Genomic DNA, 14,512 nt, shown 5'->3' on the forward strand with positions numbered 1-14,512 from the left:
CTTTTAGTTTTCCAGATTTGTTTTTTGTGATTTTTTTATTCAAATAATCGTTCACAGTTGACATGCCTGTTGCACATTAACCTCTAAAAAAATGAAAACTAAAAAACATTGTGTTGTAAAAAAAAAATTCTAAAACTGTCACGACCTCGTCCATTCATTTGGGAATGCAAAGCACTTCGAACAAGTTTTCTATCGTGTTTTATAAGCCGCTCAAGCTCGGTACAAGCGGAACAGAAAGAAAATTTCATACATAAAAAAGTTATCAAAATATTAACTTCAAATTTTTCTGGTGTTATCACAGAAGCATTTCCAGTTGCTGTGCCAATTTTCATCAAAATCCACAAAGAAATAAAAAAGTTGATTTTGAAAGCCACGTCCCCCCTTAAAAGGACAAGAGATTGGGCAAAGTCAGAAGAGCCTGTCGGTGATACCAGCCCTTCTGGCGAAACCATTCCTGCCCCATAACTTAAAGGAGTACTGACACCAATTTTAGGCGTTAATATTACTGCACAGTTCGCTTCCTTTCCTCAACAGAATACCCTGGCTGAAATATGAGTGGCCTGCGACGTGAAGAACATACTTCAAGTGGATCCCATTTATCGCTCCGACAGAGCAGCGCGCGCGGAGCGGCACTCAGCAAATGGACATCAGCGTGACATCATCCCATGATAGCCAAAAAAAGTGACGCGACAGCACTTGTCAAAAACTCGTGACGCCACTTCACGCGCGCAACCCCGCGAGCGGCGCACACCACGTAGAGGAAATTGCAGGCGCCGGCGCATTCACAAACCGGTGCATGTAGCCAGAGCTACAGGCATAACCGCTGCCCAGAAAGGCACTGTTGGCAAAAATAAAGTTCCACACACGGGAAAGGAAGCGATAATATAGCCCGGAATCGCAACAGAAGTCGCCATCAGGACTTCTATTAAAAGCGGTCACCGAATTTAGCCTAGCACCTTCAGGCAACTCAGCCGTTCAGCTCTGGCGGAGACGCGGTCGAAACAACGCCCCCACCGGCCTCCACAGTGTTTTGACGTGACGTCCGCACAAAGCGGTGAGGTCATGCCGGGATTATGTCATATGCGCCTTTCGGGTTGAAAACGCGGGAATTTAAAACCACCGATTTTCAGGCCGTTCAATGTAATTAATTATCGCGCGCTGAAGTATTTGAGGTGCTGCTTCGGGTTCGCCAGACCATTAAGTATCGATAAAAGCAATAAAAGTGGAACATGTGGGGAGCGCACTCGCGCCCTGCCCCCTCTCCCCACTTCGAGCGCACGCCGGCGGCTATGGCCAAGCCGGCTGACGCGGCCGGCACGGGGGCAACCTTCTCGCAGCAATGCGCTGCGCGGTACATTGCCAACCACCCCGGTAACAACCCGTTTCGGGTCTCGGTTCCCGTTTCCTCCGCGACGCCTCGGAGGGCGCGCTCGTAGCTCTGGGAGGAGGTTGGGGAAGAACCGGTCCTCGGCAAGAGCCGAGGTCGGAGGTTGCGAGCGAGGGCCTGCGCTCTTTCGACTCATCGACCTCTTGGAGGAAGGACCTCCCTGCCCCGACCTCGGAGACCACCCGCCCCCGCGACCTTCACTGGGTAAGCCAAACCCTTTGTCTTCCCTTGCGAGAACGCTGCAGTAGGACAGGACTATCCTCCCTGCTGTGGCTGCTGGTCTGTTTGCACGCGCAACGATATTAGCTATAATAAACCTGTTTATTGTTTGTTGCGAGTCCGTGGTGTCCTTTTTCGCCCGAACCCTGAGCCACGCGCGACTTTGCGCACGGCGGGTTGGGAGTCGCGTGAGAGCCGCCAAGTTATACGGCGGGACGATTGCGTAAACGCTAGCAGGTGAAGTTCGCTTCACAGGTTAGCCTTACGTAGGCGACCCCACATCTTGGCGCCCGAACGTGGGGCGAAATCGGAAACCCGGACTTTGACTTTTGGCGGGGAACGACTGTCGGGACCCGAACAAAGGATGGCAGACGGCGAGTCGTGTGAGGCTCTACGCGTCTTGTCAGAACTAGCAGCAGAGCGTCGGGAGTTTATGGCCGGGGTCGCAAATTTGCGAGATTCAGCTGCTGACGCCGGCGGTTTGCATCCTCCCGTTTCCGTTCCGAGTCAGGGTATGCCCGCCGCCAACGCGACGGCGGAGAACGGGCCCGACGCGGGGAGCGCTGACCGCAGCGCTATACCAGAATTAGCGGTATCCACGGGGTCACCGCTGCCCCCGAACGGACCAGCGACAGCTGCACCTCCGGCTTCGGCTGACGCCAGTCGGCCGACGAGCGAGGCGCTTTTGCAGGATGCGATGCGCCTCATTCAGAGCATGGCGGTCGTGATGCAGACAACACTGCAGGCACCCCCCGCGCGAGCGGAGAGACCGCGCGTGAAGGTAGACGTTCCTACCTACACAGGCTACCACGATCGCGTCAGCGCGAACGAGTATCTCGACCGCCTGCAGCAGTATCAGCAGGCGATGGGATTAGGGGACGCCGAAATACTCGAGCGCATTGTTCCCGTGTCGCTGACGGACAAAGCGGCGCGGTGGTTCCGGTTGGTGGGAGAGCGCTCGCGCTCTATGGAGGATTTCCGCGCGAAATTCCGCGACGAATTCCTCCCCGCTAACTATGAGTACCGCCTGCGGCGAGAGTTGGAGCAACGCACCCAGCATCCGGACGAATCGCTGCTGGAGTACGTAAGGGCCATGGACGAACTTTATCGTCTCGCGGAACCACTCGCCACGAACGCGGAGAAGGTAGAGCGCGTCACGCGACAAGCTCACCCGACTTTCGCGGCTTACCTGAGAGGCGGCGGTTTCAGAAATTTGGATGAACTTGCCTCCGAAGCTAAGCGTATTCAGGGGGACATCCTCGCTGCGCGAGCTTATCGGCCACCACCGCCCGCGGCTCACTCACTCGAGCCTCGTTGCGCGTGGACAGGCGCGCATTCGGCGCGGTCGAACAGGACAGACGGGTCGGTAGCGGTCGCGGATGAACAATTTCGAGACAACTGGGAATTGTCAGATCGCGCCCTAGACCCCTACTCGTACGCGTTACGGTCAGCACATGCTACCGCGGAGCGCAACCAGCCGCACCGAGGCCAGCACGCGGATCCGAGGCCGAGCGTGCAACCTCCGCTCGCCCCCGAGCGCGATGCTCCGCGTGATCGGGGCAACCAGCGGCAAGGCCGTAGCAACCGCTGCTACCGCTGCGATGAGCCTGGTCATTTTGTCCGCGACTGTAGGCACCCGCCGCCCCGAGACCACGGGCGTTCGGGAAACGGAAGGGGCCGCCGGTAAATCACATTGGGCAGCCGGCGGTCGTCACGAGTATGAATGCTTCACTCGCGCCGTTGGCTTGTCGTGTTGGAAGTTCCGCCGACGGGCCGGCGCCGTACATAGAGTTAACCATAGCTCGCAAGAAGTTCGCCGCTTTGTTAGACACTGGGGCAAGTGCTTCTTTGTTCGGTGACGAAGTGTTAGCGCATCTCCAAGAGAACAAAGTTCATCTCCGAGCGTGCGGCACAACATTTCGGCTTGCGAGCGGCACAGCACAATCGAGCGGTGCCGCGAGGCTTGTTGTTCGGTGGGAGAGACGTGTAAGGCGACAACGCCTAGTTCATCTTCCGGGCCTGACGGTGCCCCTTATTTTGGGTCGAGACTTTTTGACCAAAACGGGCATCGTACTGGATATTGCTAACGGAGGGTACCGGGAGCGAGCCACCGGTGCGCTCAAACCTTTTGTTAGGCCGCCAGCAGACTCGGAGGCACCGCGCCCCGCGAAAATGACTCAGGCAGGCGACGAGCACGACAGGCCACTAAGCCGCAAAGAGCCCCCAGCGACTGCAGCCGCGCGGACAATGGGTGCGGCTGCTGCTGAGATGGGGCAGGCAGTTCAACGCACTGACGCGGGGGAGACCTGCGCTGCAGCGAGCCAAGAGGGGACGCACCCGCTTTTATCTGCAGCGACTAGCCTAACAAAGAGGGAGCATGCGCGCCTGTCGTCGTTGTTGTATGAGTACGACGCGATGTTTACCGATCGTCCTGGCTGCACCAAGCTGGTCAAGCATAGGATAGATACGGGGGATGCGCAGCCCTGGAAATGTAATCCACGGCCAATCAGCCAGACTAAGCGGAGAGGTCTAGACAGTGCCCTAGACGAACTCCTGCAGACAGGTGTTGTTCGGCGATCTGACAGCCCATGGGGTTTTCCGGTAGTGCTCGTTGAAAAGAAAGACGGAACTTTCCGCCTTTGTGTCGACTACCGACGGTTGAATGAGTTTACGCGCAAGGATGCGTATCCTCTACCGGACATTTCCTCCCTAGTTTCCAACCTCGGCGGAGCGAAGTACTTTACGACGCTCGATGCCAGCCGCGGGTACTTTCAGGTGGAAATGGACGAGCGGGACATGGAAAAGACAGCCTTTACTTGTCACCGAGGGCTTTTTGAGTTCACCCGCATGTCGTTCGGCTTGGTGGGAGCGCCCGCAACCTATCAGCGCCTGATGGACCGCGTTCTGGGGGACGCAAAGTGGCAGCATGCCCTAGCGTACCTGGACGACGTTGTGGTGTACTCGAAAACGTTCGAGGAGCATTTGGAGCATTTGAGGGACATCCTTGAGAGGCTCAGGTCGGCGGGTATCACTCTGAACCCGGCCAAGGCGCAGATCGCAAAAACCCGAATAGAGTTATTAGGGTTTACAATCGACCGCGGCCGCATTTTGCCAAGCGCGGATAAGCTCCGGGCACTTCTGGAGTTCCCGTCGCCGACAGATGTGAGCGGCCTGCGACGCTTTCTGGGAATGGCGAACTTTTATCGCCAGTTCATTCCAGATTGCGCCGCGCTACAAGCCCCTTTAACGAAGTTGTTAAAGAAAGGGGAACCTTGGAGTTGGGGTCCGGAGCAGGAGTCTGCACTTCGCAAACTCGTCAGAGTGCTCGCGGACACGGCCGAGCTACAGCTGCCTGACTTAAACAGGGAGTTCGTAATCCAAACGGATGCATGCGACTTGGGCTTGGGAGCAGTTTTGCTTCAGGAACACGAGGGCGCGCTTCGTCCCGTAGCGTTCGCAAGTCGTTCGTTAACGCCGGCAGAGAGGAACTATTCGGTGACAGAGAAAGAGTGTCTTGCGATAGTTTTTGCTCTGCGGAAGTTCGACTATTATGTCGACGGAGTGCCTTTTGTGATTGAAACGGATCACATGGCGCTCACTTGGCTGCGGCGCCTGAACGAGCCAAGTGGCCGTTTAGCGCGTTGGGCGTTGTTGTTGCAGCGTTATGACTTCACCGTGCGCTACCGAAAGGGCAAGAACAACGTCGTGGCTGACGCTCTTTCGCGAGCGCCCATTCAAAGCGAGGCGGGCACACACGCCCGCTCCGCGAAACCAAGCAGCCAGGCCGAGAGCGGTAACGAACTTCGTGCCGTAGGCGATGAAAGGAAGGCGGACTCTCCGTCGATTCCAGGCGACAGCGTTAACCACGTAGACTTCGTCAGTCCCGTTGGTATCGCGTTCAGCAGAAGGGAGCTGTTAGAAGCTCAGCAGAGGGATTCTTTTTGTCGAAAGGTGTTCGACGGGCTCCGGGAGCCGGGCGGCCGGGCCGCCGCGCACAAGGGGGCAGCTGGTATTGCTGTCAGTGCGGAGCGCTGTGATACAGCTAGTAATGCTGTAGGCGCGTTAGATTCCTATCTGCTGGATTCAGACGGCGTCCTGCTGAGGTACATTCCATCAGAGAGCGACACAAGCGAGTCGTTCAAGGTGGTAATCCCGAGCACGTTGCAAGGAGCGCTGCTGCGCTACTTTCACGACACGTGCATCGCTGGTCACGCGAGCGGCCCCAAGACTTATCTCAAGTTGTGCCGCTTTGCTACCTGGATTGGCATGAAACGGGACGTGATCCGTTACGCCCGTACATGCCATGTGTGCCAAAGCGTGAAGCCCCGGGGCGGTCGAGCACCCGGCCTCATGCAGCCAATCGGTAGCCAGACGCCCTGGCAAATCGTGGCATGTGACATAATGGGGCCCTACCCCATTACGCCAAGCAGGAACAAATTCTTGCTGGTCGTCACGGATCACTTCAGCAAGTGGGTTGAACTTTTCCCCCTTAGGAAGCTGACGGCACAGGTGGTCATGGGGAAACTAATGGAGGTGTTTACCAGGTTTGGTTTTCCCGAGCAGCTGATAACGGACAATGCGTCCTACTTCACTGCGAAAGTGTTCGTAGACTCCTGTGCTGCACTCGGAATTAAGCACAGGAAGACGACCACTTATCATGCCCAGTCGAATCCCACGGAGAGGGTCAATCGCAACGTCAAGCACATGCTCGTTGCGTTCGCCGAGGAACACAGGGACTGGGATGCTCACATCTCTGAGCTGGGGTTCGCCTTGCGTACCACGGTGAACCGCTCGACCGGGTACGCCCCCGCACGGGGCACCTTGAGCAATCTTGGTGACGGTACTGGCGATACCGCGGACCCCGAGCCCCCAAACATACGCTGGATCCAACCGTGGCAATGTGTTTATAGGTGAAGGGTTAGAAACCACGAACGGTGGCCGTCGGAGCCCAGGTCAAGCTCCGGCGGATGGGCTCCCTGTCTGTTTACCAGACAGGGAGCTCCGGGACCTCCTCAGCTATCAGGGTAAGGTTGTGGAAGAAAGTACCCCCGTCCCCTGCTTCTATACTATGATATATGGCATTTTCTAAACCCCCCCCCCAGACGTGATCGGCCCCCGAAAAGGGGCCGCACCGAAGTTTCATTCCCACCTCTGTCAGCAACTGTCTCTTCAACAAACGGGGATAACTATTCTCGTTTTCTTGTCATCGAATCAGCTGACCCAACGAGACCCGTCGCTTCACTGTCGGTATTCCTTGTCTCGAAATTTCTGCAAAGCACATTAGGTGAAAAGTATGAGGCCAAAAAGCTCAGGACAGGAGAAATCCTTGTCGAACTCAACACTGAAAAACAATCCCGCACACTTCTTGCCCAAACTCGCATCCATGATCTGGACATCAGGGTCACGCCCCACAGGAGCCTAAACAGCTGCCAGGGTGTGATTTCTGAGACAGATCTCCTGACGGAAACAGATGCTGACCTTCTTGAAGGGTTAAAGGACCAGGGCGTCACAGCCGTGCGCCGCATCACGATGCGCAGGGACGATAAGATAATCCCCACCAAGCACATTATCCTGACCTTCGACCGATCGACACTTCCGCAGTACATAAATGCAGGCTACATCCGATGCTCTATTCGCCCGTACATACCGAACCCGCGCCGCTGCTTTAAGTGCCAGCGGTTCGGGCACAGCACAACCTCTTGCCGCGGCAAAACAACCTGTGCGAAATGTGCAGCGCAGGACCACCCCACCGACAATTGCAATTCTGATAACCTCACTTGCGCAAACTGCAGGGGCCCACATGCGGCCTACTCCAGGAAGTGCGAGAAATTTCATCTTGAAAAGAAAATAATCAACGTGAAAGTGACAGAGAACATCACCTACCCAGAGGCGCGGAAGAGGGTTGCCTCTTTCCCTCTGGGGAGGTACGCCGACGCAGCTCGCCGGGGGGCGGAGCGGCGTCTGGTTTCCACAGGGACCCAGTTCAGCGAGTCTGACCTGGTCCCTCCTCCGCCCCCCCCTGGGTTGCCTCTGGCATCCCAACCCGCCACCATGCCGCTTGCTGAGGCAGCAGCGGTTGTGGTGGCAACATCTTCCGTCGGGACCGGTGCCGCTCCCACCTCTGTCTCCCAACCCTCCAGTGCGTTGGAGGGTACTGAGGTGATGGACACCACGGGCCCCGCACCGGCTCCCACTGCCACCGCACCGCCCGTGCCACCTCTGGCGCCCCGGACGCCCTCGGCGGTGGCGGCTCAAACGAAGGGCTCCCGAGGGGGGGCCAAGTCCGGGGGGCCCGGTCCGTCGGCCACCCCTCGGACATCCGACGACGAGATGGATGTCGGGGCGTTCTTGCCGGCGGTGCACCGCAAGGAACGCGTCCCGACGCCAAAGCCTCCCGACAAGCCAAAAAAGGCGAGAGTCACAGCCCCGAAAGACGACACATAAACACACACACTCCAGTAGCTCTCACACGAAATAATGGGAAGAGAAAACATAATTCAATGGAACTGTAGAGGCCTTCTTAAAAATCTTGACGATGTATACGAAATACTGCATGCTAATCAGCCAAGTGTAATGTGTGTTCAGGAAACACATTTGAATTCTAAACACACAAATTTCTTGAATAGTTACATGGTCTTCAGAAAGGACAGGGTTGGCTGCACACACTCTTCTGGCGGTGTGGCCATAATCGCCCGCAAATCCTTAGCATGCCACCCTGTCACCTTGAACACCGTCCTTGAGGCTGTAGCAATACGCTTAATAATATTTAATAGGTTGATAACGGTATGCTCCATATACATTCCTCCTGATGTTACACTTTTGAGTTCTGACTTCGAGGCGCTGGTTGACCAGCTGCCCGAACCATACATCCTGACAGGCGACCTTAATGCTCACAACACTCTTTGGGGCTCTTCTCGCACGGATGCCCGAGGTCGCCTTATAGAAAAGTTCCTTACATCTTCAGGAGCATGCCTTTTCAACAATAAACAGCCTACATACCATAACATAGGACACAACACATACTCATGTCTTGACTTGGCGATTGGCTCCGCAGTTCTCTTTCCTCTTCTCGAGTGGGGTGTGGGCACTGACCTATACGGTAGTGACCACTTCCCCACCTCACTCACATACATAGGTAAAGGCCCATGCAGTCCATCTTCCCATAATAGGTTCAATGAAGCACGAGCTAACTGGAATACATTTACAGAGACATCCAAACTACACCACACATCCATAGGACACCTACACGTCGAAGAAGCTACCCAACTCCTCACGGCGCACATCCTCGACGCCGCCGAAAGGTCCATTCCCCACGCCTCTGGTGCCCCGCGCAACCAGCGGAGGCCGTGGTGGAATGAGGACTGTAGGCGGGCGCGAGAGGCCCAGAACAAGGCGTGGGGTATCCTTCGTCGGTACCCCACGTCGGGAAACCTCCTCTTGTTCAAACGGGCCAAGGCGTTAGGAAAACGTGTGCGCCGTGAGGCAAAACGAGAGAGTTGGCGTACATTCATAACATCAATAAACTCCTACACAGACACAAGGAAAGTATGGACACGAATACGCAAACTAAAAGGACAACAGACACACAGCCTGCCCCTGGTCAGTACAACAGGGGACAAACTGGAAGACCAGGCTAACACACTCGCACAACACTTCCAACACGTGTCCAGTTCAGCACACTACACTAGCACTTTCATGAAACACAAACAATTGGCCGAAAAGAAGTCTTTACGTGATAATGATAAGTCAACCTCCTCTTATAACTCGGAGTTTTCACTTCATGAGCTGAGGACCGCTCTGAGCACTTGTAAACCCTCAGCTCCAGGCCCAGACAACATCACATATACAATGATACAGCACCTACACTCAGACACTCTTCTAACACTCCTCCACCTATATAACAAGATTTGGCTTTCGGGGCACATTCCTCGCTCTTGGAGGGAGGCCATAGTAGTGGCTATCCTAAAGGAAGGGAAGGACCCTTCCTCTCCATCCAGTTACCGGCCCATTGCTTTGACAAGCTGCCTGTGCAAGCTCCTCGAGAAGATGATAAACCGTAGGCTCGTGTACTTTCTTGAGTACAATGGTCTTCTCGAGGGCTGCCAGGCAGGCTTCCGGGCGGGGCGATGCACAAATGATCAACTGGTTTCTCTAGAGGCCTACATAAAGGATGCATTCATTCATAAGCAATACTGTGTGACAGTATTTTTTGACATTGAAAAGGCATATGATACAGCATGGCGCTACGGCATTCTTAGAGACCTAAAAGCTTTTGGTATCTCGGGTAACATGCTGAACACTCTTTGTAGTTACATGTCTTCACGAACATTTCGTGTCAGGGTCGGTTCGGCACTTTCAAATGTTCACGTGCAGGAGAATGGCGTGCCTCAAGGTGGCGTATTGAGCTGCACCTTGTTTATAGCTAAGATGAACTCTCTCCGAAAGGCACTACCGCCAACCATATCCTGCTTGATGTATGTAGATGACGTTCAAATATCTTTCAAATCATGTAACATATCCATTTGTGAACGTCAGGTCCAGCTTGGGGTAAATAAACTTTCTCGCTGGGCAGATGAAAATGGATTTAAACTTAATCCTTCTAAAAGTACCTGCGTTGTATTCTCAAAAAGGCGGGGCATCCTGCCCGATCCCGATGTAAAACTCTTTGGTGACTCGATTCCAGTAAAAAGAGAACACAAGTTTCTGGGTGTGGTGTTTGACGAGAAACTCTCATTCATACCCCACATAAAACGACTTAAACAAAAATGCCTAAAAACAATGAATATTCTAAAAGTCCTGTCTCACCAATCATACGGTGCAGACAAACAACTCCTGCTTCGACTTTATGCCGCGTTGGTAGGGTCACGGTTGGACTACGGAAGCGTTGTGTATGGGTCAGCCACAAAAACAGCACTTAAAATGCTCGACCCAGTGCTTCACTTAGGGCTTCGCCTGTCTTGTGGCGCATTCCGTACGAGCCCTGTACAGAGTCTTTACGCAGAGTGTGACAAATGGTGCTTATCACACCAGCGAACCTATGTTGACTTGTTATATGCCTCTAAAATTTCATCAATGGACAACCATCCTTTTAAACCGGTTTTTAATGATACATCCACATCAAAACTCTTTTTAAATCGCCCGTCCATTCCTGTTCCCTTCTCGCTCAGAGTAAGGGACGAGGTCACAATTCATGAGGTCTCCTTTGTAGACACATTCAAGTCATCTATCACTGATCTTGTAGCACCATGGCATCTTCGTCCTGTTGCATGTGACTTGTCTTTCTTAAAATACAATAAGAACAGGACACCGAAAAGTGGGATTCTGCAGCATTTCATGTATGTGCAGGATAAATACAAGGCTGCAGAGTTTTTCAGCGATGCATCGAAAACGTTCACTGCAGTGTCTTGTGCGGCGCATGGGCCGAATTTTGAAGCATATAGAACCATGAATGTAAAGACAAGTATTTTTACGGCAGAAGCATATGGCATTTTTCTTGTTGTAAGTCACATAGTTGAACATCATATTCCTAAATCCATCATCTATACAGATTCACTGAGTGTCGTCCGTACATTGTCATCCGGAGAGTCCTCGAAAAACCATGTAGTTAACCTTGTCTTGAAATCAATTGTGCTGGCATATTCTTCAAACCTTGAGGTGACTGTGTGTTGGGTGCCAGGCCACTCTGGCATCGGCGGAAATGAACTGGCGGATGAAATGGCCGCCAATGCTGCACTCCGAAACACACTAGACATAATAACACTACCTTACACAGACCTCAAGCCACACATAAGACAACACTTGCGCAGAACATGGCAAACACACTGGAATGAACAGACAGACAACAAACTACATGTAATAAAGCCACACTTGGGACGGTACACATCTGACTCGCACAACAGACACACGGAAGTCGCCTTGGGTAGGCTGCGGATAGGGCACACCCATGCAACGCACTCGTATCTGCTGACGGGATCTTCTAGACCCCAGTGCGGCAGGTGCGGAGAGGCCCTATCCGTAGTGCACATACTAATCACATGCAAGGCACTTCACACAACACGTCACAAACACTTCAGAGAACTTTACAGACAACATATTCCCCTACATCCATCTTTTTTCCTAGGTGACGATGCCATTGTTTCCGTCAAACGTGTGTTTGAGTATTTGTCAGAAGTCAAGTTTTTAAACCTCATTTCCTATCACGCATCATGAAATCTGGCCCTTTACACCAGCCATCCTCACTGTCTTTTATTGATTTTACTTTTGTTCTTGCTTATTGATTTCAGTGTCTAAGTTCTCACCTCTCATATTTAACCACTGTTTTGGCGCTCTTTGCCCTAGTTGGCCTTGCGCCATTAACATCCAACCATCATCATCATCATCGACCGGGTACGCGCCCGCTTCGCTCAACCTGGGGAGGGAACTGCTGAATCCGATGGACCGCATTCTAACGGACCGCAGCGGAGCGCCGGTTGTTTCCTCAGCACCCGCTGAGTACGCGACAAAGCTGCGCGCCAGGTTGACGGAGGCCCTGCTCAACGCCCGTCACAATCTCTCCACCGCTAGAGCGCAGCAGAAAGCGCAGTACGACCGTTCGCACCGCGATGTTCGCTACGAGGTGGGTGATTTGGTGCTGCGGCGCAATCACGTGCTCAGTGACGCGAGCAAGCAATTTGCTGCTTCGCTGGCAAAAAAGTGGACAGGGCCATACCGAGTTCGAGAAAAGGTTTCCTCCCTTGTGTACAGGCTCGTGGACATGAAGGGGAAACCGACAGGTGGGCCCGTACATGTGTGCGACCTCAAGCGCTACTCAGCGCGAGGAAGCGAGTGGGGGGAGAATGAGCTCCTCCGCCGACCGCCAGCACAGCGCCGAAACGGGGGCCGACCAACGAGCCCGGTAGAGCTCTACGACTTGCGCAACAGGCGGAAACCCTAACCGTTCTTGCGCGAGTGCACGCCTTACTGAATGTTTTCTGTGCACGTGCATGCGAATACTTTGCTCGTAAGGCGGCGTTTATGTGAACGTAGGACTTCTTGCGTTGATCCCTGATCGATTTCGCTCGGGATACATGCACGACGAGGCAGCACGTGCTGCCAGAGCAGCGTCATGAATGTTTCTTTTTGGGGGGGTGTTTGCAGTATAGAATCATGGCCCCCAGCAACCCCCCTCAGCGGCCGCCCACTTCTCCCCGTCGCCGGCAAGAGAATTCGCCCCGCCGGCCCGCTCGCTCTCCGGCCCGGCAGCGCGGCTCGCCGCGATCGACTGGCCCGGCGCCTCAGCCGCCTCAGCGGCCTGCGTCGTCCGACGTGGCGACCTGGACGCATCAGGCCGGCACTGAGGCGCCGGTGGCGTACGCCTCTTGGAGGCCGTGGCGGCGCCAGGAGCGGGCCCGGGTCGGGATGGCGCCGGAGCGCCTGTTCCGGCCGTTCCAGGGGCGGACGGTGGCGGACGCGGACCGGGCTGCGGAGGGGGCTTCCTTGCCCCTTCCACTGGGCACCCGGCTGTGTGGATGCGGCGCGGTAATGCTGCATCCCTGTCACCGTACGGGGCCCCTTCACCGGGCCCGGACGCAGGCGGCGGGCGCCTCCTCTTCGGCCGCCGCACCACCACCACCACCACCACCCCAGGGGCCCGGCGGAACCGCGGCGGAGTTGATGGTTCGGAGGGCGGCCCAGGAGCCGGAGTTTGCGCTCTGGCTCCTGCAGGTGGCAACTGTCCACGCCTCCGCCCAGGGCCCCCCGCCGGCCCCAGCTACGGGCCCGCGGCCTCTCGCCGCTGCCCCGGCCCTACCGCCCGTGGCCGCCGCCCCGGATGTACCGCCCGGAGCCGCCGCCCCCGTCCTGCCGCCTGCTGCCGCTGCCCCGAACGGGCTCCCGGACCCGCCGGCTGCGAGCCTGCAGCCGCAGCACCCCGCCCCGGACCTGCCGCCCATGGAGGCCGCCGGAGTCGGGCCTGCTGGAGCCCTGGCCCAGGCGCCCCCGGGCCCCGGGCTGCCGGCGGTCCCCTGGGAGCCGGCCGGCCGCGAGGTCGGCCTGATTGAAGGGCTGTCGGCCAGCGAGGTCGATATGCTGGAGGCAATGCTGGAAAGCTAGTCAAAAAAAAAAAAAAAAAAGAGTAGATTTGTTTTTTAATGAATAAACGTTCCTGCGGAGTCGCTACGGGTGGAGAGGATTCTTAAGGAGGGGGGGATGTGGGGAGCGCACTCGCGCCCTGCCCCCTCTCCCCACTTCGAGCGCACGCCGGCGGCTATGGCCAAGCCGGCTGACGCGGCCGGCACGGGGGCAACCTTCTCGCAGCAATGCGCTGCGCGGTACATTGCCAACCACCCCGGTAACAACCCGTTTCGGGTCTCGGTTCCCGTTTCCTCCGCGACGCCTCGGAGGGCGCGCTCGTAGCTCTGGGAGGAGGTTGGGGAAGAACCGGTCCTCGGCAAGAGCCGAGGTCGGAGGTTGCGAGCGAGGGCCTGCGCTCTTTCGACTCATCGACCTCTTGGAGGAAGGACCTCCCTGCCCCGACCTCGGAGACCACCCGCCCCCGCGACCTTCACTGGGTAAGCCAAACCCTTTGTCTTCCCTTGCGAGAACGCTGCAGTAGGACAGGACTATCCTCCCTGCTGTGGCTGCTGGTCTGTTTGCACGCGCAACGATATTAGCTATAATAAACCTGTTTATTGTTTGTTGCGAGTCCGTGGTGTCCTTTTTCGCCCGAACCCTGAGCCACGCGCGACTTTGCGCACGGCGGGTTGGGAGTCGCGTGAGAGCCGCCAAGTTATACGGCGGGACGATTGCGTAAACGCTAGCAGGTGAAGTTCGCTTCACAGGTTAGCCTTACGTAGGCGACCCCACAAACATAAAACTTTCGTGTCAGTACTCCTTTAATTATACAACTGGGTCATTGAAAGTGGATAG

General features: G+C 55.6%; 3 protein-coding genes across 3 annotated transcripts in view; 2 read left to right on the forward strand and 1 right to left on the reverse strand.

Moving 5' to 3' along the window:
- LOC144137842 (uncharacterized) overlaps nucleotides 1-14,512 on the reverse strand; it is a 49,390-nt gene that overhangs the window by 4,582 nt on the left and 30,296 nt on the right. The gene's annotated exons all lie outside the window — the stretch shown is intronic.
- LOC144137841 (uncharacterized) lies at nucleotides 1,227-13,696 on the forward strand. The gene is made up of 2 exons (XM_077669852.1): nucleotides 1,227-1,591; nucleotides 12,743-13,696. The coding sequence occupies exon 2, from the start codon at nucleotides 12,752-12,754 to the stop codon at nucleotides 13,694-13,696; it is 945 nt and encodes a 314-aa protein (XP_077525978.1). The 5' UTR covers nucleotides 1,227-1,591; nucleotides 12,743-12,751.
- LOC144137840 (uncharacterized) lies at nucleotides 1,585-3,630 on the forward strand. Its single transcript, XM_077669851.1, has one exon. The coding sequence runs from the start codon at nucleotides 1,971-1,973 to the stop codon at nucleotides 3,291-3,293; it is 1,323 nt and encodes a 440-aa protein (XP_077525977.1). The 5' UTR covers nucleotides 1,585-1,970; the 3' UTR covers nucleotides 3,294-3,630.

This window comes from Haemaphysalis longicornis, unplaced genomic scaffold, assembly GCF_048455015.1.
Source record: "Haemaphysalis longicornis isolate Haplotype H1 unplaced genomic scaffold, Haemaphysalis longicornis Haplotype H1 scaffold_5, whole genome shotgun sequence".
Classification (NCBI taxonomy): domain Eukaryota; kingdom Metazoa; phylum Arthropoda; class Arachnida; order Ixodida; family Ixodidae; genus Haemaphysalis; species Haemaphysalis longicornis.